The sequence below is a fragment of the Protopterus annectens genome, chromosome 9.part0 (assembly GCF_019279795.1).
Source record: "Protopterus annectens isolate FY-2018-M chromosome 9.part0, PAN1.0, whole genome shotgun sequence".
Lineage (NCBI taxonomy): Eukaryota > Metazoa > Chordata > Ceratodontiformes > Protopteridae > Protopterus > Protopterus annectens.
The window spans coordinates 889751303-889777387 of record NC_056743.1 but is presented as its reverse complement, the minus strand read 5'-3'; the positions used below and the strand labels follow the sequence as shown (position 1 = coordinate 889777387).

At 38.0% G+C, this 26085-nt stretch overlaps 1 protein-coding gene across 3 annotated transcripts in view; it reads left to right on the top strand.

The window, feature by feature from the left end:
- Positions 1-26085, top strand: part of STAC3 (SH3 and cysteine rich domain 3) — a 385666-nt gene that overhangs the window by 253923 nt on the left and 105658 nt on the right. For all 3 annotated transcript variants that reach the window (XM_044083624.1, XM_044083623.1, XM_044083625.1), the window contains 2 exons: positions 20425-20692; positions 23167-23264. In XM_044083624.1, coding sequence (XP_043939559.1) covers positions 20425-20692; positions 23167-23264 — 366 coding nt within the window. The remainder of the gene's footprint in view (positions 1-20424; positions 20693-23166; positions 23265-26085) is intronic.

Genomic DNA, 26085 nt, shown 5'->3' with positions numbered 1-26085 from the left:
AATATAAAGACACAGTGTCATGGAAATGTATTACAGGTTATATCTCTTCATAAAGCAAAGAAAATGACTAGTGTCTTAACACAATAGTTTCATTATTGTGGAAAATGCTACCAGCTGTTATAAGGAAATATTCCTCCTTAGAGGCATTTAAGAAAAATTTAGATCACTTGATGGGAAATAATGTTTATGAAAAAGTTATTTTGTAGTCTGTGCTGCACATAGGCAGGTAGGTTAGAAAAAAATGTGGTTATAAACTTAAAACCTTAAAAGATAAAGTTACATGTCTTTCATACTGGAAAAGAAATATGTGTGGGACTATAACTACTTAAAGCTTCCATTGTATTAATACCTGGAAGAAATTAATATATGAGCAGCAACATGAAAAATATGCAGACAATGATAACTGTCAAAAACTGTGGCGTGCTATTTTGTTTCTATCTTTTAATATTTTAGATATACTACCTTTCTGTCTGCTTGATATCTCACTATTCATTCTCTTATCCTTCTGATTCACTTAATAGTCGACACCAAAAACTAATTCACTTCAGACGTAACAGTAAGAATACAAGTCATAATAAAGTAACACAAGTCTGAGACTGAAACATTTTACCTTATTTAATTCATAGTAATTATTCTGGCCCAGTTTGAATTTCAGAGCCTGCATCCACATCCTGTATGAGCTGCTGTTTTTACTCCTGGATAAATCATGCAGTGCTGATGCTGTATTTCCTGACTGTTCAATATTCATAACACACTGTATATTGTTAGTGAGGTAACTGCATATGCTGCCTAGTATTGCATTATTTTTGCACACAACAGTTAACTTAGAATTCTAAAACTGCAGCCCATGGCAATGATAAATTTGTGTTTTAAGTGGCATTTTCATTGCTTGGCTAGTATTATTGTTTCTTTATGCAGTATGAATGACACCTGAGAAGTTCCTATAGTTATAATGGCTTGAGTATATTACTTGTCAAGTCTTATCAAATTGCTGGAGATTTCACAACCAGTTTTCCAATACACACAATGGTGGATTATAATAGGGAGAATTCAGGTGGCTCCCTGGGACCACTGTCTTCAGGAGAGCCCATGTCTGGCTAATCACTATTCTGCGTCAGGCTGTTGTTTTGTTATCTTCAGCACTGTTAATTAATTTTACTTAGTTTATATGCTGAATATAACATTCACTCACATAATAAACACTGTTTTTCCTTTGAGTAGGTGGAAAAACATTTACATTGAAATACAACCGAAAACACACTTTCACACATGTGCAGCATCAGAAGGCAAGATCATTCATGCATACACTGCACATGTATGAATATGATATTATTTGAACACTTTTTGTTTTATTTACTGTTTTGTATTGGATTTAAACAGTATTATTTGTTTTCAGAAGGAGCCATGGACCCAGTACATGATGGCATGAGAATGCTCTTTTGACAATGTACTGTGTGTGTGTGTGTGTGTGTGTGTGTGTGTGTGTGCGTGTGTCTGTGTATCTGTGTGTGTGTGTCTTATTACACAAAGCCTCAGACCTGAATCGATTGCGTTCACAAAACCTCAAACCCCTCTGAATTGCACTAATGCCCTGGCTTGATTTACAAAACCTTGGACCTGCATGAACCTCCTGACTGTTATACTTGGCTCTGTTACATGAACCTCTTAACTAGATTCTCAAAAGTTTACCTTGGACCTCCTTCTGAAACATTTTCTTGTAAATTGTTAAGGATTACAGTTAGTCAACAAGGCCAGTCATTAGAGTTTAATAGTTCTTATCATTCAAAAAATGCACATCTCTGATTTTGCAGTGTCCTTTTTTAAATCTGAGTGTTAACCAGTTAAACATATTTTCAAGGGCAATCTAGGAGCACTGTCTGGTTAAGTAACTTGCTCAGAAGGCGCACCGGGGTTGCCCTGAAAAATGGACACATTGCCCAGTGGTTTACTTAGTTAACAAATAAATAAACTATCTAACATGTGTCCCTTTTGGGGCATTTGCCCTCATGCCTATTATTTTTGGCTTTGCTCAGAATTCTTGAGCAAAGAAGTTAAGAGGTATTTGGTCTGTTCGTTACAAAATCTGTGTCTTTCTGGCAAATTGTTGTAGATTGCAGTTAGTAAATAAGGACATGCATGTGAGTTTCACAACTTGTGTCCTTCAGGAAATGCTTGCTAATGGAGATATTTTTTTTCTAGAAACTTTCTAAGTACATAAGAGAAATATTTACAATCTGTACTAAATTCCCATATGGTGATTATTACACTCTCCCTTCTACTGTATCTACTACTGAAAACATTTAAATGATTTCATTTCTTAACTGCCTACTCCTACTTAATCTGCATTCTTCCTCATTGTACCACTGCTTATTAATCTCAACCCAAATATCAGTACTGGAGTTTTTCTCCCTGGGTCACCACTGAAAAGGGGTATCTATCCCAGTTGGACTTTCCTGGTCAAGAAAGTTAAAAAAATAAATAAACTATCATGATTTTTCCTCTAATTTTTCAGCTAAGAAATTTAGAGGTCAGAAGGGAATTATGTGGGTTGCACTGTATGGTTCTGACAACTGTGAGCTGATAGAGACGTTTCCAAGCTATTATTTATGAATTTATTCTTTCACTTGGTTTCAAGCAGATACTTGAGGTGTACAGTCACACAAGTGGCTATACCTGATACTTATGTATATGTGTGCATGTGTACAGAAGGCATAATTCTCAACTGCCCCTGATTTTACCTCATGTTTGTTGTCTGTTCCTCGTACAGTTTGTGGCTTTCTGGTAAAGTGTTGTGGACTACAGTCACCAAATAATGACAAACTTGTGAGTTTTAGACTTCTTACTCAATAGAAAATACTTGCTAATGCAAACCTGTTATACTGGCAATTTTCTAAGTATATAAGACAAATATTTAAAATCTATTCCTGGTTTGGGGTCTCTGTCTTTGATTCTTATGCCAAATTATTGGGAAAGCATTGGGTTTTTATGGGTTGCACTGCATGATTATCATAGTAGGGAGCTGAAATGCACTTGTAGGTCATTATTTATGTATATGACTGCAAGCAAACATCTGACATGTACATAGCCATAAGAGGGGCTGTTGTTGATGATCACATCTGTGTGTGTGTGTGTGTGTGTGTGTGTGTGTGTGTGTGTGTGTGTGTGTGTGTGTGTGTGTGTCTGTGTGTGTAAATATTTAGTTCCTGCATCCCGGAATAGTTATGGTATAAAGGAAGAAACTGATTGTAGAAAACAGAAGCATCATCATATATGAGCCATATTCCTAGGGCACAATCCTTGTTTTTTATGTTTTGTTGACTGTTGACAGTGTGCTTCTTATTTGGCTGAGAATATACTGTATAGCATGAAGTCTATAAGTTTAATGTTACTATTTTACCTGTAAGTTAGCTTTTAATTTAGCTTGCTTTTGCAAGCATGTGGGTGTGGAATGCACTATAGGTTCATAGGCATTTACTAGGCTAATGACCACAAGGGCCTTTTTAAGCCTAACCATGCATCCCAAATCTCTGACAAGTTCTGATACCCTTGACAAGTGTAAGCATGGGAATGGGAGATGAACCATTTACAGGTTACCTGTTTGCATTAGAGACATAGGTGCCAAACCAGGGATGAATTTCCAGTTTCCCATCCAGTTGTCCAAGTTGCACTTGAATTAGATTAGGGAGGAACTCTGTTTCACATGGATAGGGATCCTGTTCCATAGACAGGGTAGTCTCTGGGATACATACCTATCTCTCCAGCAGGTCCTATTTATATCATAGGCAAGATTTAAGTCTTTAGAATGGGTAATTTTGGTGCTGTTTGTTTTGTATATATGCAGGATGTTCATCAGAGTGGGGTCTAACAATGCACTGTATGCCAGGCATAGATTTCCCCTCAAAAGCCTGTAGGAGACAGAATACAGGGATAGGACCTTGAGGCGGTCTGCATAGGACATATTACTCACGTCCTGTATTCTTTTAGTGAGGAACCTCTATGGACGTTCCAGTTGTTGGATATGCCTGGTTAGGTACATACCAAAGAGGGCATTTTACTCAATGATAGGTCTATGTTGAATGACTATGTTGGGTCACAACAGTTTTGAACCTAGTGTAGATGGATAAGTCTATGAGCCTTTAATGAGCTGCTTCCTGTAGTGCAGGGTTTGGATATTTCAGCCTTCATACATCTGCTGTGTAACACTGAGCAAGTTACTTTATCAAACAGTACTCCAGGGCTGTCTCTGAAAAGGGACATTTGTATCTGATGGGCTGTCCTAGGCCATTAGCAAATGCATTACACATTTGTCTTTTGAATTCACACACCTTTCACATAGCCACTGATTCATTTTTCACTATATACTATATGAGTATGAATCCCAGTATGTCTCTTGTAGTTAATAGGTTGCTAGATACATTTTCAATAAATGTGAGTTTCAAGGTAAGAGACGTTTATTGTTGTTCATGCTAAGTCTGTTTTCAATATGAAAGTGTTTTGTTTCGTTTAACAAGTGGCTGTTAGTGGTTTTGCTCTATAATTTGAAATAAAAATTTAAATTAAATATAAATCTCTGCGATAAAGAAGAAAGTAGTATGCATATTAAGAAGTGTTTTATACTAACTGGAGAGAGAGCTAAGTCATGGAATATTGGTACAGTGGCATAGTTAGGGCTGGGTGAGAGCGGCAATCTCCTTGGGTGCAAAGTATTGAAGGGGGGGTGCAACTTGACTAGCTGATTCCAATCTTTCGTTAATGTAGTATTGGATTTTAAAAGCTGGTATTGCATTTGCGGTTAAACCTGAGTGCTGTAGCACTCCGTGTGTGGTCTAAACTGTAGCAATTGTAGCAAGCAGTTTGCTACAGTTTAAAAGTAAAAAAAAAAAATGTTTTGTTTTACCTAAAACCTGAGCACTGTAGCGTTCAGTGCAGGCAGGGCAAAACAGTAGCAGCTGTTTATTGCATTTGTAGCAAGCAGTTTGCTACAGTTTGAAATTTGTTTTTTCTAGCTAAGAAATGAGCACTGTCGTGCTCCATGCAGGCAGGGTATAAAACTGCTTTTTACAAATAGCAAACAGCTTGCTACAGGTTAAAATAAATTATGTTGAGTGAGGCTTGGGGGCAGGGCACAGAAATGGGACCTGAATGGCTGGGGCAGTAGGAAGAGGTGTGTATGTATCATGCATTCTGTGTGGCAGTAAAAAAAAACTTTGATTTTTTGCTCTTCAATGGAAGAGCTGGTGGTGAGGGGAGGTGTATATCTAATTGTAATAAGCCAGCTATTTATTGGCTTAATACAGTGAAGTGTTTTTTTTTTTGCTCTTCACTTACAGTGTGGAGGGGATGAGGTGTTTGTTCACAGCACCAACCCAGGCTGCTGGTTGAACCAGCTACACTTCTCTAATGGTATGACTGGTGGGGGCAGTTCATTACCCTACACAGAGCCCCATTTGATAATGGTTCAGCTATGTTGACTCCGTGGAGGCATATGCTGAAGCAATATAGCATTATCAGCCATTCAGGTAGGTCAGACCAGTACTGATTGATGCCAGAGATGGCAGGGAAGACATATGGAGATCAAAAATGAGATGTGTGTCCTACAAGCTGCAAGCATGTAAACCCCCCCAGCAGTATGTCATATGTAGCAGTATTTCTGATATCCGTATGATTTATTGGTTGTTGAGCAAAGGTTGCTACAACATCTATATTGCCTTTAATTGTTTTGCATTATTCATTGCACTAAATAATGAATTAATTTATTGATAGGTCTGGATTATGTAATATAGTCTAGACATATTGCATTTTAGTAATATATGTCTGTAGTACCTTCTTTACAGCCTCTAGCAGCTATGAAGGTGTTGACATTTGTCAGTATAATCTGCATTATTTGGAGAGATGTTCAGAACTGCCTGATCTTCAACATTGATTATTCTGTCATTTTTTGCATATTACTGCAATGTAGTCTCCTCTACAAGATTAGATTGTAAAGGATTTATGCATTAGTTAAACATTTGTTGCTGTGTGGGTGTTTTTTGTCATCCATTCCCTGATGCATAGCTGGCCTATTTCAAAAATGTTATGGCAATATAACTGACATATCAATTTTTCAATGCAACCTAGGCCATTTATATCTCAAGGGCAGCAGGTACTGCATTTGCATATGAAACCTGATTGGCTTCATGAAGTAATTCACCAAATCACATCTGACTAAATTCACAACTACCCAGCCCTCAACATAAAACAACCAAAAAAAAAATCTTCAGATTACTGTAGGAAGCTGAATGGCTTCCTACAGTAATTCAGCAAATCCACAGTCCCTAACTCTTCAAGAAAACAGAAAATAAAACTGCCAAACTCAAGTTCCTTTCTGTACTAGCATTTCAGTACAGAAGGAAGTGCTAGCCCCTTGATGTTGCCCACTAACAATTTGCACCCAGGGCAATTTCCCTTTTCGGTCTACCCTTGCAATGCTACTGTTGATAACAAAGTGAGTCTACTTTGTGTCCTCTGAAACCTCCTTTCCTTTACATGTGCAAGCCTACTGCTTCAGTCATTCTGCATGTATTTAATATACATTCCTTTAGTTATGTTATGGACCCTAGCTCCATAATTTTCACTATCCTGTTGTTTTCACTCATTAGGGACTCTCTTTCTGGTAAGAAAGAGGTTAAAGTTGGGTATTGGGTACTACTGGAACTATTTTCAGAGGATATTATTTCAAAAACTTTCTAGAATTATATAAAGACATTCACAGTGAAATTAAACTAACAAATAAAATGCTAATAAATGTGTTTATCTAGAGCTTAATAGGTGGTCAGCCTGCATCTACTCTGAATAATCGCATCTCATTTAATTATACTATTCAAACCCAAAACATCTAAAACCTGGAGAGGCTAAAAGGCGCACTCCCATTATTGCAAAACACAAAAACGTTTTTTTTTTTTTTGACTGGAGAGGCAGTCTCCTACACATCCCAATGTGAGGTATGACATCATCCCCCAAACTATGCATATATATATATATATATATATATATATATATATATATATATATATATATATATGGGTCTACTTTTAAATCTCAAAATACCAAAATCTCGAGTTTTGAGATACCGAACTCAAAACATCGAGATTTTGGTATCTCTAAATTTAAAAGTGGAAAAAAAAACATTGAGTAAAATAAAGTGTTTGCAGGGGGGCAAGCCCCCTAAACCCCTGCACCCCCCCTAATTAAATGTACCAACTCTGAGATTGCGCTACAGTGAAAAGAACGATAATACTGCACATTAACGTTCTCTTCATTGTAGCACAATCTCAGAGTTGGTACATTTAAGTAGGGGATGTGTGGGGGGTGCAGGGGGCTTGCCCCCCCTGCAAACACTTTATTTTAGCTGTGTTTATGTTTTTTTTTTCACTTTTAAATTTTGAGATACCGAAATCTCGATGTTTTGAGTTTGGTATCTTAAAACTCGAGATTTTAGTATTTCGGGATTTAAAAGTAGCCCCATATATATGTATATGGTCTGAGGAAGCAGCTTGGCTGCAAAATCACTCACCTTTGTATTTATTTATTTCATTAAATCAGTGTTTTATTTAGCCGTGGTTAAGTGCTCTTTACATTTACTTTTGCTCATATTTTCCCTTGTTGTGAGAGCACCTGTTTATCCACACAGTCTACTTAGTTTTGTTGTATATATATATATATATATATATATATATATATATATATATATATATATATATATATATATATATATATATATATATATATATATACATATATATATATATATTTATATATATATATACATATATATATATATATATATATGTGTGTGTGTGTGTATATAAATATAGATAGATCCCTATCAGATGATTGAAGTTATAAAAACTCGAAAATCATAAGGTCGGGACCATATGATTGAATTTTCAGAAATATGAACATTAAAAAAGATAAAATTTATTTTATTTTTATTTATTTTCTTTTACATTTGTTGACTGGGCTAGTCTAACTGGATATATGTCCATTTTCAGTAGAGTCCTGGTTGGATAAGCTCCAATAAAGAGATGATAGCAACATTCATACAATGGATAGCAAGACCAGAGATGCAAATTGTTACATATAGTATTGTACTGTACAATAAATAGTAAGACCAGGGTTGGAAGTAGTTACATATAGCATTGTACTGAGGTTACTAACATGTTCAAAGAAAGAAACAAGTAGATGTTTGTAGGGATATGTCTGTACAGTTGATAGCTTGCTAAGCGAGTTTATACTCTGTAGAGCTTCCCTGTAAAGACTAAATCAGGACAGACTTGAGTAGCTTACAGATCATATTTTCCAAGGTTCATAAAGGAAGGTAAACTGAAAACAGCAGTAGTGAGGTAAGCACGCAGTGGCCATAGCAGGACAGGATATTATTCTGGGTTAGTGCATGAGCATAGCCGGTGAGAATTAAGGTAAACTTTAAGCTGCGTTTCGAAAAGTAGTGTTGAGGGAAGAGTTGAGAATTCACTAGGAAGTCAGTTCCAAGTTTTCCCCACGGTGTTAGAAAACAGTGAGTCTCCTGCCTTATTGTTGGATTTATGAATGGCTACAAGTAATTTCATTGCAGAGAGTAGGGTTGTAAGATTTTTGTAGGGGGTAAGGCTAGTGAGTATTGGAGTATTGCTAGGATGATGAAGGATCTTGTGGGCAATAATAAGTTGGTGAAACTGAAGCTGATTATAAAGTTCTAGCCAACCTAGCTGTTTTAGATTTTGACAATGGTGGGTTCGAAATGGGGAGCCTGTGACAAATCTTGCAATATTGTTATAGGAGGTTGCCAGTTTGCTGAGGTTAGTTCTGGATAGATTGGTATAAATGGATGAGGCATAGAGGAGGGTGGAGATAAGATGGGTGTGGGCAATAGTAGTTCTAGCTGTTGAAGTAAGGAAGGGTTTAATCCTATAGAGGGAGCCTAGTTTTCAATTTACTGTTTTTATTGTAGAGTTAATGTGTGTGTCAAAGTTAAGGTTGTGGTCAATTGTAAGTCGTAAGAGTTTTTATTTATTTATTTTTTATTTATTTGCACTTTGATTACTGGGGAAGTCCACTGGGCTGAATTGACCCATTTTCAGTGGAGGCCCAGGGGAGAAAAGCTCCAAGATGCATTATACAATTTAGATACAACTGATAGTTAATATTAAAGATAATATTATGTAGAATAGTTATTCATAAATGCATTCAATATCATGCAAGTTAACAAGTTCATTAAGCTTGAAGGTAGGGATCATACAGTTTCATTTGAAGAAAACAGATATGCGTTCGGTGTGGAAACAGTTTACATACAAACCTTTTAAGAAAATACGCTTTACATGCACACATCAACAGTAGAATGCTATTTACAATATTTACAAGGTTGGGCTGTGTGAGGGTACCTGTAAGAGTTGTTGAGAGCTTAGACAGAAGCTATAGAAATTGTTAAGAGCTTAGATAGGCTCATAGGAAGATAACTATGAGAGTTGTAGAGCTTGGGAACCAGAGAGAGAACCCCCCTTTGATTAGGTTGGTTGAAGGCAGGTACATTTCCATTTAGTGGACAGGTGTTTGAATAGTTGGGTTTTGAAGTTTTCTGAGTTTGGTTTGTGTGGAGGGGAAGGGAATTCCATTTTTTGCCTAGTGAGAAAGATAGGAGAAGTTGGCCAGCAGGACATTTAGGTTTATGGATAGTAATTAAGTTCTGATTTTCAGATCTGAGAGCTCTGCTGGGTGTATAAGGAGGAAGAATATTAGTTAGAGTGGGAAATTTTGTTGGGTGAAATATGAGTCTATATGCAGTAGTGAGTTGGAGATAGTCTAGGTAGTTTGGGAGTTCAAGCCAATTCAGGGGTTGTAGGGTTAGGCAGTGATGGGTGGTATTTTTAGATTTAGAGGCAAATTTAGAGATTTTGTTGTAGCAGTTTTCTAGTTTAGAGGTGATAGAGGAGGACAGGTTGCTTAGGAGAGGAACACCATATAATAAGGAAGAAAGAAGATCAGTCGAGGCCAGAGTTTGCCTGGTAGAGTTCGAGAGAAAGCGATTATTCCTGTACAGCATACCTAGCTTTTGGTGGGTTTTCTTAATATTTTGTTGAATATGAATATCAAACTTGAGGTGTTCATCTACAGTAATGCCAAGTAGTTTGGCAGAGGGGACCATTTTTATAGGTAAGTTGGTTTGACTATAGACTTTGAAGTTGTTTTTATCGTAGGAAAGGGTCCTTGTGGGAGGGAATAGTAGAATTTTTGATTTATTTGCATTGAGAGAGGTGGTATTTGGCGCATCAAGTTTTCAGTTCTTGAGAAGGCAGTTTGGATTTTAGTCAGCAATTCAGAGAGGTTTGAGGCAGAGCAGACTAAGGTTGAATCGTCTGCATATTGAATTATTTTAGCATCAGGAATAGCAGTGTGAAAGTTATTGATGAAGATATTAAAAAGCATTGGCCCAAGGATGGATCCCTGTGGTACGCCAGTTGGGGTAGGTAGGAAGGAAGAGATGGAGTTCTTCCATTTGACTGCCTGTGATCTGTCTGATAGATAGCTGGAGAACCAGGATAAAGCATTATGTGAGAGATTAAGGTTTGAGAGATGACAGAGAAAGTGCTTGTGGGAAACAGTATCAAAGGCTTTAGACAGATCGAGTAAAACAGTAGAAACTAAGTGTCCTGAAACTTGGGCTTGATTGACAGTTTCTAGGAAAGAGAGTAGAGTGGTTATTGTGCTATGGCCTGGACAGAAGCCATGCTGGGTAGGAGTGAGAAGATTGTTTTGGGTCAGGAAAGGCATATGTTGGAGGTGGATGCATTTTTCTAGGATTTTGGAGATTGGTGAGAGCAAAGCAATGGGGCGAAAGTTTGAGATGCTGGTATTTTTGCCTTCTTTATGAAGAGGAAGAATATAAGCTGAATGTCAGAATTTGGGGGCATATGATTCTTTTTTGGATCGGTTAATAATGATGCTGGTTGGGAGAGCAATGCCATCAGCAGCACATTTTAGGAAGGAAGAGGGAATATTGTCGGGTGTGTTAGAGCAAGGCTTAAGTTTGGACAAAAGTTTTTTTATAAAGTTAGTGGAGATGGGTTTGAGTTCAAACAGATGAGGTGAGTTAGAAGAGGGAGAGTGTAGAGCAGTTGGGTTATTATTGGGAAATGTCTTGGTGAGGGTAGTAATAGTTTCTATGAAAAATTAGTTAAATTCAGAGCCTAGTTCAAGGTCAGATTTACTTGGGTCAGAACAGGGATTATTCTTGGAGCCTGGATTGAGGAGTGAGTTTATTGAGTTCCAGAATTTTTGGGGGTTTTATTGTTATTGGACTGAAGTTTGATATAGTAAGATTTTTTGTCTTTGGTGATTATTCATTTTGCACGGTTGCGGAGTTGTTTATATTGCAGCAAGGTATTGGTCAGTTTATTGTTTTGGTAAAGCTTCCATAGCTTGTCTCTGTGGTGTATAATCTGTTTTGTCTCTTTTGATAGCCAAGGAGCAGTTTTGTTTCTTAGTGGGGCTAGTGAGTAAAGTAAAGTATCAAGGAAGACAGAGTTGAAGTATTCTATAGCCTTATCAAGAGGAAGGATGTTTAGAATTTGCCAGTTTATTTATTTGAAAGTATTTGGGTTGAAGCTACTGAGGTTACGAGTTTGAATGTACTGATGCTGGTGTGGGGAGAAACTAGTTGAGTGATGCATAAAGGCTGGGAGGTGGTCGCTAAAGGTATCAGGAATTTTGCCAGAATTGGTTATTTTATTTGGATCTGAGACTAGAATCCAATCTATTGTGGATCCGGGAGGGTTTATTTTGTTAGGTCGAGTGATGGAGAGGATTATTTGAGTGAAGTTATAGAGGTTAATGGATAGGGAGGGAGAGGGGCAATTGATTTTATTCCAGTCAATATTCACATCACCAAAGATATAAGTTTCATAGTTAATTTCAGAAGAGGCCCATAGGAAAATATTTTTGAGTCTAGAGATATTGTTACCAGGTGAGATATATAGGGCAATGATACAGATATTTTTATGTTTATTTAGTTTTAGAATTCCAGCAGTAAGTTCAGTGTTCTGGAATTGAGGAATTGGAATTTGGAGGGGAATTAATGTAAGAAGGTTGGAGTAGACTAGGGCAGTGCCTCCACATTTTTTATTTAGTTGGTCTTTTTTGAGACACTGAAATCCTAGGGGCAGAATCTCAGAGTTGGAGATAAAGGGCTTGAGCCAGGTTTCAGAGATGGCTAAGATATCTGGTTGGTTATGGCTTACCCAAACTTGAAATTGGTGTACTTTGTTGTTTAGACTTTGTGCATTAATTGTAAAAATCTTTAGGGTGTTGAGATAGGAGGAAGAGGGTAAGGGATGAGTGTTGTTAATAAAGGACCAGGGTTAGGATGGATATTACCAGCTTGGACTAGGTTGTTGAAGGAGATATCCTTTAGCCATATTGGTCTGTCAGGCATGAATTTTGGTAGATTATAGATTGGAGCAGGTGACAGTGTCTTGACTTTAGAGGAGAAGAGTTTAGGGTGAAATAGGTGCAGAGGGTTGGGCTGAATGAGAGAAGAGGAGTGGAAGTTGGAGTAAGAGTGACAGAGAAGGTGGGTTTGTATGGTAGTTATTTTTGTAAGTGGTATTCGACAAGCATAGGTGGAATATGCGGTAGCATAGTATAAGGGAAGTAGGAACATAAAGAGGAGGCTGGGGGACTGGAGGGAGTGATAACTTGAGGAGAGCATGTTGGAGCAAAGAGAGAGTGTTATGAGTGGTTAGGAAAATTTATTTTATTTTATTTATTTTACATTTGTTAACCGGGCTAGTCCAACTGGATACATGTCCATTTTCAGTGGAGGCCCGAGGAGAAAAGCTCCAAGTTTACACAATATTTAATATCACAAAAAAAAATAGTAACAACATTAAGGAAGTGTATAACAAAACATTAATAAAACAAAAGCATAAATAAAAACAAAAGATTAGTACATTTTATATAAGGGATTTCACTATCTTCCAAACAAGTAAGTCAGTAAAAATAGAGAGATGATATTTATATAGAGGCTAGTTAGGAGATCTACAGGATAGGACAGTATTTTAATAATAGGCTTGGTAGGTAGATGGGTTAGGTAGAGCAGTTTAGAGTAGAAAGATCAGTGAGTGAAGAAGTGCAAAGAGTCAAGATTAAAAGAGATATTTAGAAAGAGACAGGGTAGTACAGAGGAAAAAAAAAGCAATATAAATGCAATATAAGAAAATAGAAAAGGCTATGAAGAAGAAAGGGTTTAAAAAGTGATGGAGTTATTCTAGAGATTTAAGGAAAGAGGAGGGGACTATAATTATTGGGTGGAATACAGATTACAGAGTTTAAGAAGGATGGCTCTAGGTGGGAGGAGTAATGAGGGGGGAGCTGGTATTGGGTAATTAGGCTGAGAGGGTGGGGTAAGATAGGAATAAAGCTAGGAGTACTGGGGGCCGTGTGGGCATTGGGAGCAGGGTAGGGGAGAGGAGTGAGCCCGTAGGGCGACTGGAGCAGTACAGAACACTAGAGGTGAGTATGGCAGAAAAAGTGTCAGCAAAGAGCAGTTTAAAGGATGTAGTTGGAAGGTATGAACTAAATATTTCCAGCCAGAAAATGAAGGCTGCCTTTGCAGAGGGTGGTTTAACAGGGGGAGAAGATATTTACAATCTAAGGATATTAACTCACAACCGTTTGTGAAAAAATAAAACATGTTGTGATTATAAAGAATATCTAGGATTTATTTTGGTAGATGCTGCCACCTAATGGTAGAAGGAGATGGCAAACAGCAGGGATAGTTGAACCAGTCTTAGGTTTAAATGTATTCTAGGGTATAACAGGAGGGGGAGAGGGCAAATGGTCTGTGGTAGGCTGCTAGAACGCGCACACGGGAGGGCAGACTAACTCTATAGATAGTACATCAAGTCTACATTTAATTAGTGTTAAGCAACATACATTTAGACAATCTTGTTGGGGGTCTTCTCAGTAGTACTTTTCTGGGTACCAGGCAAGCTGGCCAATTCAGTGTGTCTTCAGGTGATGGCCAGAGGTATTCCTTTTACGTTTAAAGCAGGGAGGGAGCACCCGGGATGGATTACTATAGAGGAGAGGGAGACAACTCTGAGCTAGTTTATATTGCAGATGTAGAGGGGAAAAGTAGCAGGTAAGGGATGTTTAGAGAAGGGAGGGTGTAACAAAGCACAGTAGTAGAGAGAGGCTATGGTTAGATGAGGCTGGAGCAAGTATGTAGAGGAAGATTAGGTTTAGGGGATTAACAGTAGAAAGCAGCAGACATTATGCTATGAACAATACAAGTTAGGCAATATAGGCTCCATTAAATACAACAAAACCTTCATTCAGCAGTTCAGCATGCTGTCAGTGACCCTAGTCCATTTGACAGGACAGGGTTATACAGCAGTAGAGCCAAATATAAGCAGCAGAAAGCAAGGGGTAAATGATAAAGTAATACTATAAAATCTCTAAACAGTGCAATATATAGTGCTCAACTGGCTAACAGCAAACTACGATATGTTCATGCTGTGCAATAACTTGTGCTGAACAGTTTTCAAAACAGTTTTCAGAACAATATAATAGCAGTGTGGTGCCCTTATAGAGACAAACGGAAAAGAAAAATAGCTGCTAAGCAAGTAATTAAGCTAAAGGCTCTAGGAGGACCATTGATCCACCTTAAAAGAGAAATAAAGGCCTTCAACGATATACGTTTGTTGGCATCCTTTTAACAGGACATATGGGGAGCAGAATAGGCCAGCAGAGTGCAACAGTCGAGTCCTGTATACTCAGACTAAAGTAATGCAGCTGGCAACAACATAAAAAGAGACCCACTCATCCCAAAAACAGCTTATAGCTGCTAAACCGGTAATTAACCTAAGCAAAGGGAAAATGACACAGTACAAAGAAAGCAGTCAAACAGTACAGTATATAGGGCAAAACGATCCCCAGAACCATGTAGAAGCTGTGCAGAGCCCTTATAGTTACAAATGGAAAGAAAAATGGCTGCTAAACCTGATTGTAAGTGGAAGGCTTGAAGGGGGATTGTTATTCCACCTTAAGAGGCTATCCGGCATTCAACGATGCACTTTGGTTGGTGTCCTTTTAACAGGACATCATTACACCAGGTTTCTGGTCGTGACAAGTCAGCAGTATTCAGTCAAGCCCCTTGTACCCATACTAAATTAATGCAGTATTAGTCAGTGTAGAAAAGAGCCCCACTTGTCCCAAAAGCAGCTTGCAGAGGTCAAAAACACATGTAGGTCACAGATAAATTAAGCCATCAGCACGAGGCCAACAATAACCTTACAAAACAGTTACAAACATTGCATTGGAGTGATTGCCATCAGCACAAGGCCATCTATAACCCTAAAACACAGTTACAAGTAAAAACGTGGAGTTTAGTACAATAGTTGCTTAGAGGCTTGCAAATGATAGGCAGATATGCTGAAAAGACCTAACGGGCAGCGAAAACAAGCAGCCTAAACCACAGGACCAGCACAGAGGAGCTGTGGATGCTCAGGACAGGATTATAAAATGTCACCACAGTCCTTGGGAGATATAAGAAAACTCCAGGAGGAAACTAGCTACGGGGGATGGGAAGGTGGTTGGACTAGAGGGGGTAGAAGGTAGGGGGGACTAAAGGGGTGGAAAATTGGAAGGAAGAAAAGTTCCAGGAGGACGAGGGCTAAATAGAGGTGAGTATGGCAGAAAAAAGTATCAGCAAAGAGCAGTTTAAAGGCTGCAGTTGGAAGGTATGAGCTAAATATTTCCAGCCAGAAAATGAAGGCTGCTTTTACAGAGGGTGGTTTGTTGGGATTATAAAGAATATCTAGGATTTATATTGGTAGATGCTGCCATCTAATGGTAGAAGGAGATGGCAAACAGCAGGGATAGTTGGACCAGTCTTAGGTTTAAATATATTCTTGGGTAGTGATAATAGGAGGGGGAGAGGGCAAATGGTCTGTGGTAGGCTGCTAGAACACGCACATGGGAGGGCAGACTAACTCTACAGATAGTACATCAAGTCTACATTTAATTAGTGTTAAGCAACATACAGTTACACAATCTTGTTGGGGGGGGTCTTCTCAGTAGTATTTTTCTAAGTACCAGGCAAGCTGGCCAATTCAGGGTGTCTTCAGGTGATGGCAGGAGGTATTCCTTTTGTGTTTAAAGCAGGGAGGGAGTACCTGGGATGGATTAATTTACACAATCTTGTGGTGGTGGGGTCTTCTCAGTAGTATTTTTCTAAGTACCAGGCAAGCTGGCCAATTCAGAGTGTCTTCATGTGATGGCCGGAGGTATTCCTTTTGCATTTAAAGCAGGGAGGGAGCACCTGGGATGGATTATGGGAGGCGAAAACAAACAGCCTAAACCACTGGAACAACACAGAGGAGCTGTGGATGCTCAGGACAGGATTAAAAAAAAAAAAAAAAAAAAAGTTTTGTGGTTGGGTTAGAAGATATGACTGTACCATTATTCGAAGAAATTGTGAAGTTTATTGGGGGGACTTTGCATTGGAGTGAAGAGTAATAGTTTAGATTTTTGGGGGTTCAGGAGGAGGCAGCGCTGTAGGAACCAGGTTTCCACTATATTAAATACTTTTTGGGTAAGGGAGTGGAGTTCGGATACAGAAGTAGTGGAGCATATCAATATAGAGTCATCTGCATATTGTATGCAGGTAGCTTGAGGAATATTTTCATTAAGATCGTTGATAAATATTGAGAATAGGAGAAGGCCAAGAATAGATCCTTGAGGGATGCCAAGGGTAACAGGGAGACATGTGGATAGATTGTTATCCCAGAGCACAGCCTGTTGCCTACTTTCTAGGTAGGACTTTAACCAAAGTAGTGCTTGTGTGTCAAGGGAGAGGGATTTAAGTAAGTTTAAAAGTAGCTGATGGTTAACAATGTCAAAGGCTTTTGAGAGGTCAATAAAAAGTGCTGAGGTTAGAGTATTGTTATTATGATTTTTGTTAATACAGTCAGAGAAGGATAAGAGGGCTATGGTAGTGCTATGGAATGGTCTAAAGCTGTGCTGATAGCTAGCTAGTGAATTAATTTGGAATAGGTGATCTAGTAGTTGGTGGATGCATTTTTCCATGATTTTTGCTAAAGGAGAGAGTAAGGCTATTGGGCAATAGTTTGAGAGTTCTGTTGAGTTACCATCCTTGTGTATTGGGATAATATGGGACATTTTCCTGATAGAAGGGATGGCTCCTTCTGTAATGGTTCTGTTAATTAGGATAGAAATGGGATATGCCATACCTTTGGCTGCTAGTTGCAGATATTCGGCTGGAAGATGATCAGCTGAGGGGGTGCATGTTTTGAGTTTATGAAATAAGGAGCAGATGGGGGATGTTGGGACAGGTTGTAAATGAAATGAGGGAGGTAAGCTAGTTGTGGTGGAAGGCAGGTTTGTGCTGACAGGGGGTAGGGAATTAGCTAGAGATTGGACAACTTTGGTAAAGAAAGTATTAAAGGCATTTGCAATGAGCTTGGGATTGTTGTGGGTGGTGCCTGATTGGGTTGGTATTTTGGAGTGTCCTGGATGGAAGAGTCTATTAATTCCTGTCCAGAAAATTTGAGGTTTATGTTGGTGAGTAAGTTGAAATTGAGAGTAGAAGTTTTTTTTGTCAAGAAGTATTAATTTTCTAGTAGCATTTCTCATTTGTCTAAATGTTTGATGGTCGGTTTGGTTTTTTGAAGATCTCCATTTGGCCCAGATTTTGTTTCTCTGTAGGATTTTGTGCTTAGTCTCTTTTAACAGCCATGGAGCAGTTTTAGTCCTATTTCTGATTGAGCGAATAGGGGCATGATAGTCCAGGATTTGTAGGAATTTGGTGTTGAAGTATAACACTGCTTCCTCTAGTTGGAGGTGTTTTAGGGGTGTCCAGTCACATGCCTTAAGTTCAGTTTGGAAACTTTCTAGGTTAAAATGTCTGGGTAGTTCTATATAAAGTTGGGTTGAGAATATAGAACTTTTGCCTAATTATATAGGTCAATGAGTGATCACTAATGTCATCAGAAAGGGTACCCGCTTTATATGCAAGGGGATGACTATTTATCAGAATCCAGTCTAAGGTGCTTTCTTTATTATTAGGTTTATGGATTCTGGTAGTGGTGGTAATAGTTTGGGAGAGACCATATAGGTTAATGTGAATGGTAGGGTTGGCTGAAGTACAGTTGTTCCAATCTATATTAAAGTCACCCAGGACTATGGTTTCTTGAGGGAAGGAAGTAGAAAGCCAGCTAAGGATATTTTCTAGGGTGGTACTGTTATTACCAGGAGGAAGGTAGGAGCATATTATGTAGATGGATTTGGAGGCAATGATCTGGAGTTTAGAAATAAGAATTTCAGCATTACTAGATAAAGGTAGATGTGCGTCTACTGAAGTAACTAGTAGCCCTGATTTGTACAGTATTGCTACCCCTTCACCTTTTTTTGGTTTTGCGGTCTAATCTCAAGATGTTGTATACTGGTGGGGTGATTTCATTGTCTAGGGTTGTCGGTTTGAGCCAAGTTTCTGTTAGGCATAGGATATCGAATGAATGAACTTCTAAGAGAGCATGAAGGCTGACAACTTTATTGTTTAAGCCTTGTATGTTAAGATTGACTATATAGAGTGAGTTAGGAGTTCTTATGGGGGTGGATGAAGTGAAGGGATGTGATCTAAGGAGGACTGTGCTATCTTTGTTGTTAGGGCCAGGGTTGGGGTGTATGTCACCATGTAGCAACAGGTGCTGTTTAAGCCTATGTGTGAGCTGAAGGAATTTACGGAGTATGTTAGATGCCTTCCTAGCTTGGAGATGGGTAATGTGGGATAATCTGTGGTACCAAGGTAGTAGGTAGATGGATGTAGGTGTTATATTTATGTGGTCTAGGGTGGTTGCTTCAATCAGTAATGAAGTTTGCTTAATGGGGTGGTGAAATGTAGCATAGGTGAGGTGTTATAGGTGGTTAGGGCATAGGACATAGATAGAAAATGTAGGAGTGCAAATAAGGGTAATAGTTTAGTGTGTCTAGACATAGATAATATGGGTATTATAAAAGGAAAAAGGGATTATGTTTATAAAAGGGTGGTACTGATTTGTAAAGAGAAGGTTGGGAGAGATGTTTTAAGTAGTATGCTAATCCTGTAGTGATTAGCAGGGACTAATTGAATAAGTAGTACTAGTCTATAATGAGTAATAATATGTGATTGGAAGTACATGGATGGGATGTGTCTAATGGAAGTATAAGGGTAAGAGTACTGGGGTGGGCGGGAATTGGGGGTAGGGTAGGGGAGCGGAGTGAGCCATAGGTGAATGGAGCGGGGTCTAACACAGACTGAGGTTCGGCGGAGTCAATGAGTCTGGTCAACACACAAAGGGTAAATGCAAGGTACTTTGATTTATCTAAGATACCAGCTTCCTTGCAATAAGTAGTATTCAGCTACCTAAGTTCTGGTGTCTGGGAAAAATAAAGCTATACTCTATCGGGGGTTATCTAGAGGAAGCTTTGGCTAGTGCTGCAGTTTCCAGTGGAGGGCTATAGGATTTAGTTGGTCACACAAAGGGCAAATATCAGTACATAGTTGTGTAACCTTGAAACTTTTCTTTTTTTACATTTTTTTTACAGTTTTGCAGGGGGGCAAACCTCCCATGCACCCCCACACCCCCTGAAAATTAAATATACCAACTCTGAGATCGCACTACAGTGAGGAAAAGGGTAAATATTCTGATCTATGTTGTACAGCGATCTCCGTTCAAAACGTTCGAAGTTTCAAACTTTGATCATATGGTCCCAACCATATGAATTTCAAAGTTTTAAAAATTTGATCCTCTGATAAGGATCCATATATATGTATATATATCAGACTCAAATTAGAAAAATGGAACACTTGCCTTTTTTACTCTTTTCTAGAGAGACAGGTTGCCAGAAGTCTTCAAGGTTCAATGCTCTGTGCATTCATCGTGCATTCATCATCTGTCAAGTGATAAATAGTAGGGCTCAAGTTTGTGAATGTGGGCAGATGAAGGAGGGAAGAGAGGATCACTTATTATCATAATTTGCATAAGTAACATCTGTTAGTATTAAGCAAATAAGTATTATATCTCTACATTTTCAGATATAAATGGGAAATATTGTATATAAGAGAACAGAAAGCAATATCAAAGTTAGGGCTACCTAAATTCTATGGCAGACTTTCCTGCGTTCATTCTGTACTTTCTGTTCAGTACAGTTTGCTTAAGTTTAATTTCATGACTGGAGAATCAAGGTGAATGTTTTGTACTGCACTGGCAATAATATAACATACAAATACATAGCATATGTTGCATTGGCTTGAAGACATGCTCAGTTTACTTAAAACCTTTGTGGTCCACCTGTCACAAGCATCTGATTTGATATATTGTATGATTACAGATGCAGAAACTCAAGAACCTGTTCAACAAAAAACAAGACAACAACAAAGAAGAGAACTTACCAGACCAACAGCCAAATGGGGAGATAGCTAACACAGGCCATGTCTTCTACATATATGAGGAGGAAGAGGAAGATGATGAAGAGGACGAGAAGAAGGACGAGACACCCGCCGAACCTGAGAAACTTATTAATGATAAACCACACAAATTCAAGGATCATTACTTAAAGAAGCCAAAGTTCTGTGATGTCTGTGCACGCATGATTGTCCGTATGTTTTATTAGTTTATCTTCTTTTATTATACTATTTGGCAAAGAATCTGGAATATTGTTTATCTCTGAACACACACCACTTCATTTCTCAACCAGGGCAATGGCTTTCCATTTGCACTAGTGAAGGTTTGATTCCTATGAATTTGTTTTAAATGTTCACTTATTTTACTTTTCAAGTTTATGTTTCATTTTGACTACCATTCTTGAGGAAAAGCAGGCTTCTGATATTGTTAGCAATGGAAAATCAATGCTTTTTGAGAAAATGAATCTCAGTAAAGTGTGTGATCCAAATTATAAGAAAAATCAGTTGGTTAGTGAAAAAGATACTTTTCAATGCCTCACAGGATTATGTTGAATAATCTCTTTTGACAAAGAAAAGAAAGATAGAAAATTGGAGAATGGTCTGTAATTAAATATTTTTTCAGAGAAAGTGTTAGTCACAAACACTGTTTTGCAGAAACTTAAAATACAAGAGAATCGCATCTTCAGTGTTAATATTTATATGAGTTATTTTCTACATAGAATTGCTGGAATTGTTAAGCCACATATATGACAGTTCTTTTACAGGAATGGTTTTTTTTCTTTGAAGCTAAGTATCCCACCATAGTAGGGAGTTAATCAGGATACAGAACTTTGGCAGTGTTTGCATTGTAGTATGTCTTTTAAAATTCACAGCATTACAGATTTAATGTGCTAAATGTCAAATATGATCTGATGTAGTTGAGGTCATTGGCAATATGACAAGCTGTTTTATCTGTGCATCCTTCACCTCTGAAGTGCCCCCACCGCTTGCTGCCAGAAAGGAAAAAAGGCTGCCATTAGGCGCTCAAACTTTTCTTCACCATCACTTACTGCAGTTATGAAACTGGTTATTTAAATAAAAATGTCTACCTTTTAATGACATTCTTTTATGTCTGGCAAATTGTGATGGGATAATGGGGCAAACCTAAAAGGTGTCCTTATTGTGCAGTCAAAATGCAACACTCTTTCTACCCATGCCATTATATAAAAGAAGTATTCTAGTCCCTCTCCTTTAGGCACAGGAATGGGAAGTGTATAACCAACACAATGCAACATAAATAAAAGAATATACTATTGTGCATTATGACTTTCTTATTCACTTAAAAATAAATTGTTTTCTTCTTTGCCATAACCACCATGAATCCTAAACTGGGGAGTCAGCTATGGACAGAGAGAGAGAGAGAGAGAGAGAGAGAGAAAAAGATGGGTAAATCACTGTTCACATAGACTGTAACACTGATTACACCTGGTGGAGTTTGTTTGCTTTTATTCCCACCATATGGGTTTTTGATGTTAAAACAAGGATGCGAAATGACAACATTGTGATGAAAAAAAAAAAAACAATTCCTTTCCCATCAACACAGGTCTTACAGTCTCTCTGGCTGCAACTCATTAGCTGCACAGTAACCCTGATCCTATTTCTCTCTGTCCCAACTGACAATGGTAGGAATGGAAGGAAGGTAGCCCTCAGGTGCTCAAGCCCTGCTTTCCAAACTGCTGGCACTTCAGGCATGTCCCTGAACTAGCCTGTCACTGCCATAAACATGCATGTATTCATTATATCAGTGGGCTGTAATGGAAGTCAGAATGAGGTCTGCAAATGTGGTATTCAAAAATCTCTGAATTATATAGTTGGTCATATCTAGTCAGAGATAAAGTGTACAACAAAGGAACTGAGAAAGGAAATGACAAATTAACCAGGGATTTTTGCCTGTTGACAAATGTGAAATATTAATTTGATATTTCAGAGGTAATAGATGTGCATTTCTTGCTTTATTTATTCATTTATTTACTCTGAAAAACACTTGAAGCAAAGATATTTGCGAGGAGCTGTGTACTAGACAAAGTCAGACATGAAAAGAGACCTTTAAATAGGTTAAATGATGTCAGAGTATATATCTCTGTCTCTCTCTGCAACTGGCTTTGAACAAAGGTTTATGAGCCAATCAGTTGACTAAGGAGAGGGAAGAACTAAGTAGTATTCACTTGGCTACTTTCCTCATTTATAAGAGAGGGGTTACTTGGTTGTTACTAGTCTTGCCTTTGGAGTAGAGACTAGGAGAATTACAGGAAGACGCTGCTTTAAATAACAACAGGAACAGGACCTTGTAACCACTGCAAGTAATGCATAGAGAGAACCAGCTAAATGGTGGGCCATTTTATGCTTCGTCTGGTGTGATGGGGAGTCTGGTAGGACAATAATGGATAAGAAATCATAGGCAATCAGAAAAATCCCCTAACACTAAATTACCCTTATGTAAGGAATGAAATGGCAAAAAGAAGGCAATATCAAGAAGAGTTATGACAGGACCGGACAGGCAGGTATGGATGCAAAATCAATCAATCAATCAGTCAATAAATATATAAATAAATCCTTGACAACCAATGCAAAAATGTATTTTACCTAACATTTGTGTGGACATATCTAATATTTCCAATGTTTCTTTACAGTTAACAACAAATTTGGGCTTCGATGTAAAAACTGTAAAACAAATATTCACCACCACTGTCAGTCATATGTGGAACAGCAGAGATGCTTTGGAAAGATTGTAAGTAGAGCTTTATTTATTGGTTTGCTTGTTTAATGTATATTACTGGCTCTGATCCTACCAACTTTCTTATACATCATTAGTGATCCCTCTGTCTTATTTGCAGGTCTACGTGTTCTTATAGATAAAAGGGCATCTGTGTACACTAAGACCCAGAGGTGCCATCAGCTGGCCAGTAATACATAAAGTTCTCTCACTAGGAGATATGTAAGCCAATGGTCAGCATGAAATACAGGTCTTTCTGACATCTGTCCCTCTCCTCCATGCACACAAGCTTGCAAGTGTATTTGTTTATCTATACCTTCATACATATATTAACACACATCCATTTTAGGTGTGGGATATCCCTTTCCAGATTTGTTAAGAATAATATTATATCATCTGTAAAGGCAGCTAGCATCCCAGACTGCTCATGTAAATCACATCCCTGTATTTGTGATTGTCCAATACTTTTAGCTTAGTACAGAGCAAAAATCAGCAAGGTTTGAGTGGATAACTTTACCTCATTCCCCTGTTCAGTAGAATTTAGCATGCAGTAATCCAGCCATTTTATATAGACTTCCAAAATTTAATATATTCTTGTTAGATTGTCTATGCCATCTCTTTGAAAAAAAAAGAAAAAGAAAACAAATGTCATCAGTGACCTCTACATAAATCCCTAACTGACTCTGTCATATGCCTTCTCAGCATTTAGTCACAGCAGTAAAACTGCTGTATTATTTGGAATCATCATTCTTTTACTGTTATTGTTAAACGTTTGTCTTCCTTCAATAAAACCACATTGGCCCTCATTTATAATTTTTAAAGCTTTACTAGTCTCTTGGCTGTAGTGGTCATAATCACTTTATAATTATGATTCAGAAAAGAACTTGGCAGTTAGCACAAAGACTGGCAATTAGCACAGAGAAATAAAGCTCTGATTTGTTAATGAGCTGCTTCCTATGTCAAGGATGCAGGATTTTAATCCACCTTCATTTGCCTACTATGTCGACTTGAGCAAGTTGCTTAACCAGATGGTGCTTTGTATACCTCTCAACCTCTTAGAGCAAGAAATCTGGACAAAACCATAAATAATGTTACAAATGCCCCAAAATAGGGACATGTTTTAAATAACACTCTTACAAACTTAGAAAGTTGATAGACTAACAGTATTTATATTAGCATGGATTTTCTGAAGGGTATGAAGTCAGAAACTAAAATATCTATCATTTTCTGGCTTCAATTCTCAACGATTTTTCAGTGATTTGATGGAAAAGCATAATTTTATGAGAACCAGACCAAAATATGATTCATAAATCTGGGCATTCTGGGAAAATCTGGACAACTGAGAGGTATGGTACTTTGGGGCAATCAGGGATTTGGGCTAGGTTCCTTAGTGATCACCTGCACTGCGTGAATAGTATTTGCCAATGAACCTATGAAACTGAACTGGCCAATATGAGGCAGGGTCAGGTGGGTCTTTAACTACTTTGTGAAATACTGCCACTAGCATCCAGTTTTATGATGAGAGCACCTCCCCCCCCCCAGTATTTTATTGAATAACCAGTACAGTGCCATTGTTATTCTCTTGCTGCTCAACTTCCACACCTCTGTTTGCGATCCCATGCAGCCTTGGAGATTTTCCTGTCACTTGTGATTGGACCACCTGTCTAATTTCTTTCTTATTTTTGTTAAAACTCCTTCAGTTTCCCCTTTGTTTGTTTTGAGTAATATAAATTACTCTTGGAGCAGTTCTATTTCCTTTACTATCCACTGACTCAGCTTTTCCTCTATGTAGAAATGTTCATATCAGTTCTTGATTATTTTCAGTATTCCACCTGGATCTCTTCCTGTTTTCCCTGTAACAGCATACCTTGATTTCACTATTCCCCTTTCCACTTTCTGTTTGCTAAGTTTCTGCATAAGTACTTTTTGGGCTGTAAAGGTGTTGTCAAAGAATGATTGCTTCACTGCCACACACCTGTATTTGTTATTATTATCACTGTGTTCCACCATCTGTTGCTTAGATACTCGTATCTTCTCCTTTACTTCCAAACATTCTCTATTATCAATACTCTGCAGTTGTTTTTATTTTTGCAACTCCTCTGGATATTGCTTGTTTCCAGTCTCCCAAATCTCCTTGGAGTTCATGTCTTTTCAAGTCTTTAACACTGCCTTTATCTTATTCCAACCTGCTGCTCTTCTGTCATTAGGAATATCCAACCTCTCCAGCAATTCCTGTAGTGCTTGCATTACCCAATTACTGAAGAAATTCATCTTCTGTAAGTAGGTAGGAAAGCACCAATGCTTCATTTTTCATGATGACCTCACTCCTCTTTAATTTGAAAAATATTAGGATATGATCTGTTATTAATGTTGGGTGTATATTATACCAACTAATTAATGAGTTATGTTCTCAGGATACATAAAATAAATCTAATCTTGCCTAGTCCTTTCACCCTCCCCATGTCACTTGATATTCTTTAATCCTAAATGCTGATATATGTTATGATTTTGTTTAAAACCTTTCTATGCATTGCTGCCTGCTACTCATCAGCACTCCTGAGCACATATATTCCCCTGTGAGACAAGAGCCATTCACAGGAGGACCATCATTTAGGTAGCTGTCATGAGTTGTCTATTTTTTTAGGTGAAACCCTCTCTCTTCAGAGGCTAACTTGTGTGCTTTCAAATGCAAGGGCCCCACAATGCCTCACCCTGTGGGTGGACTAGTTTCTGGATATTTCCTATGAATGTTAAGATTTACAGTGGATATAAAAAGTGTACACACCTCTGTTAAATTGCCAGGTTTTTGTGATATAAAAAAACGAGACCACAAGAA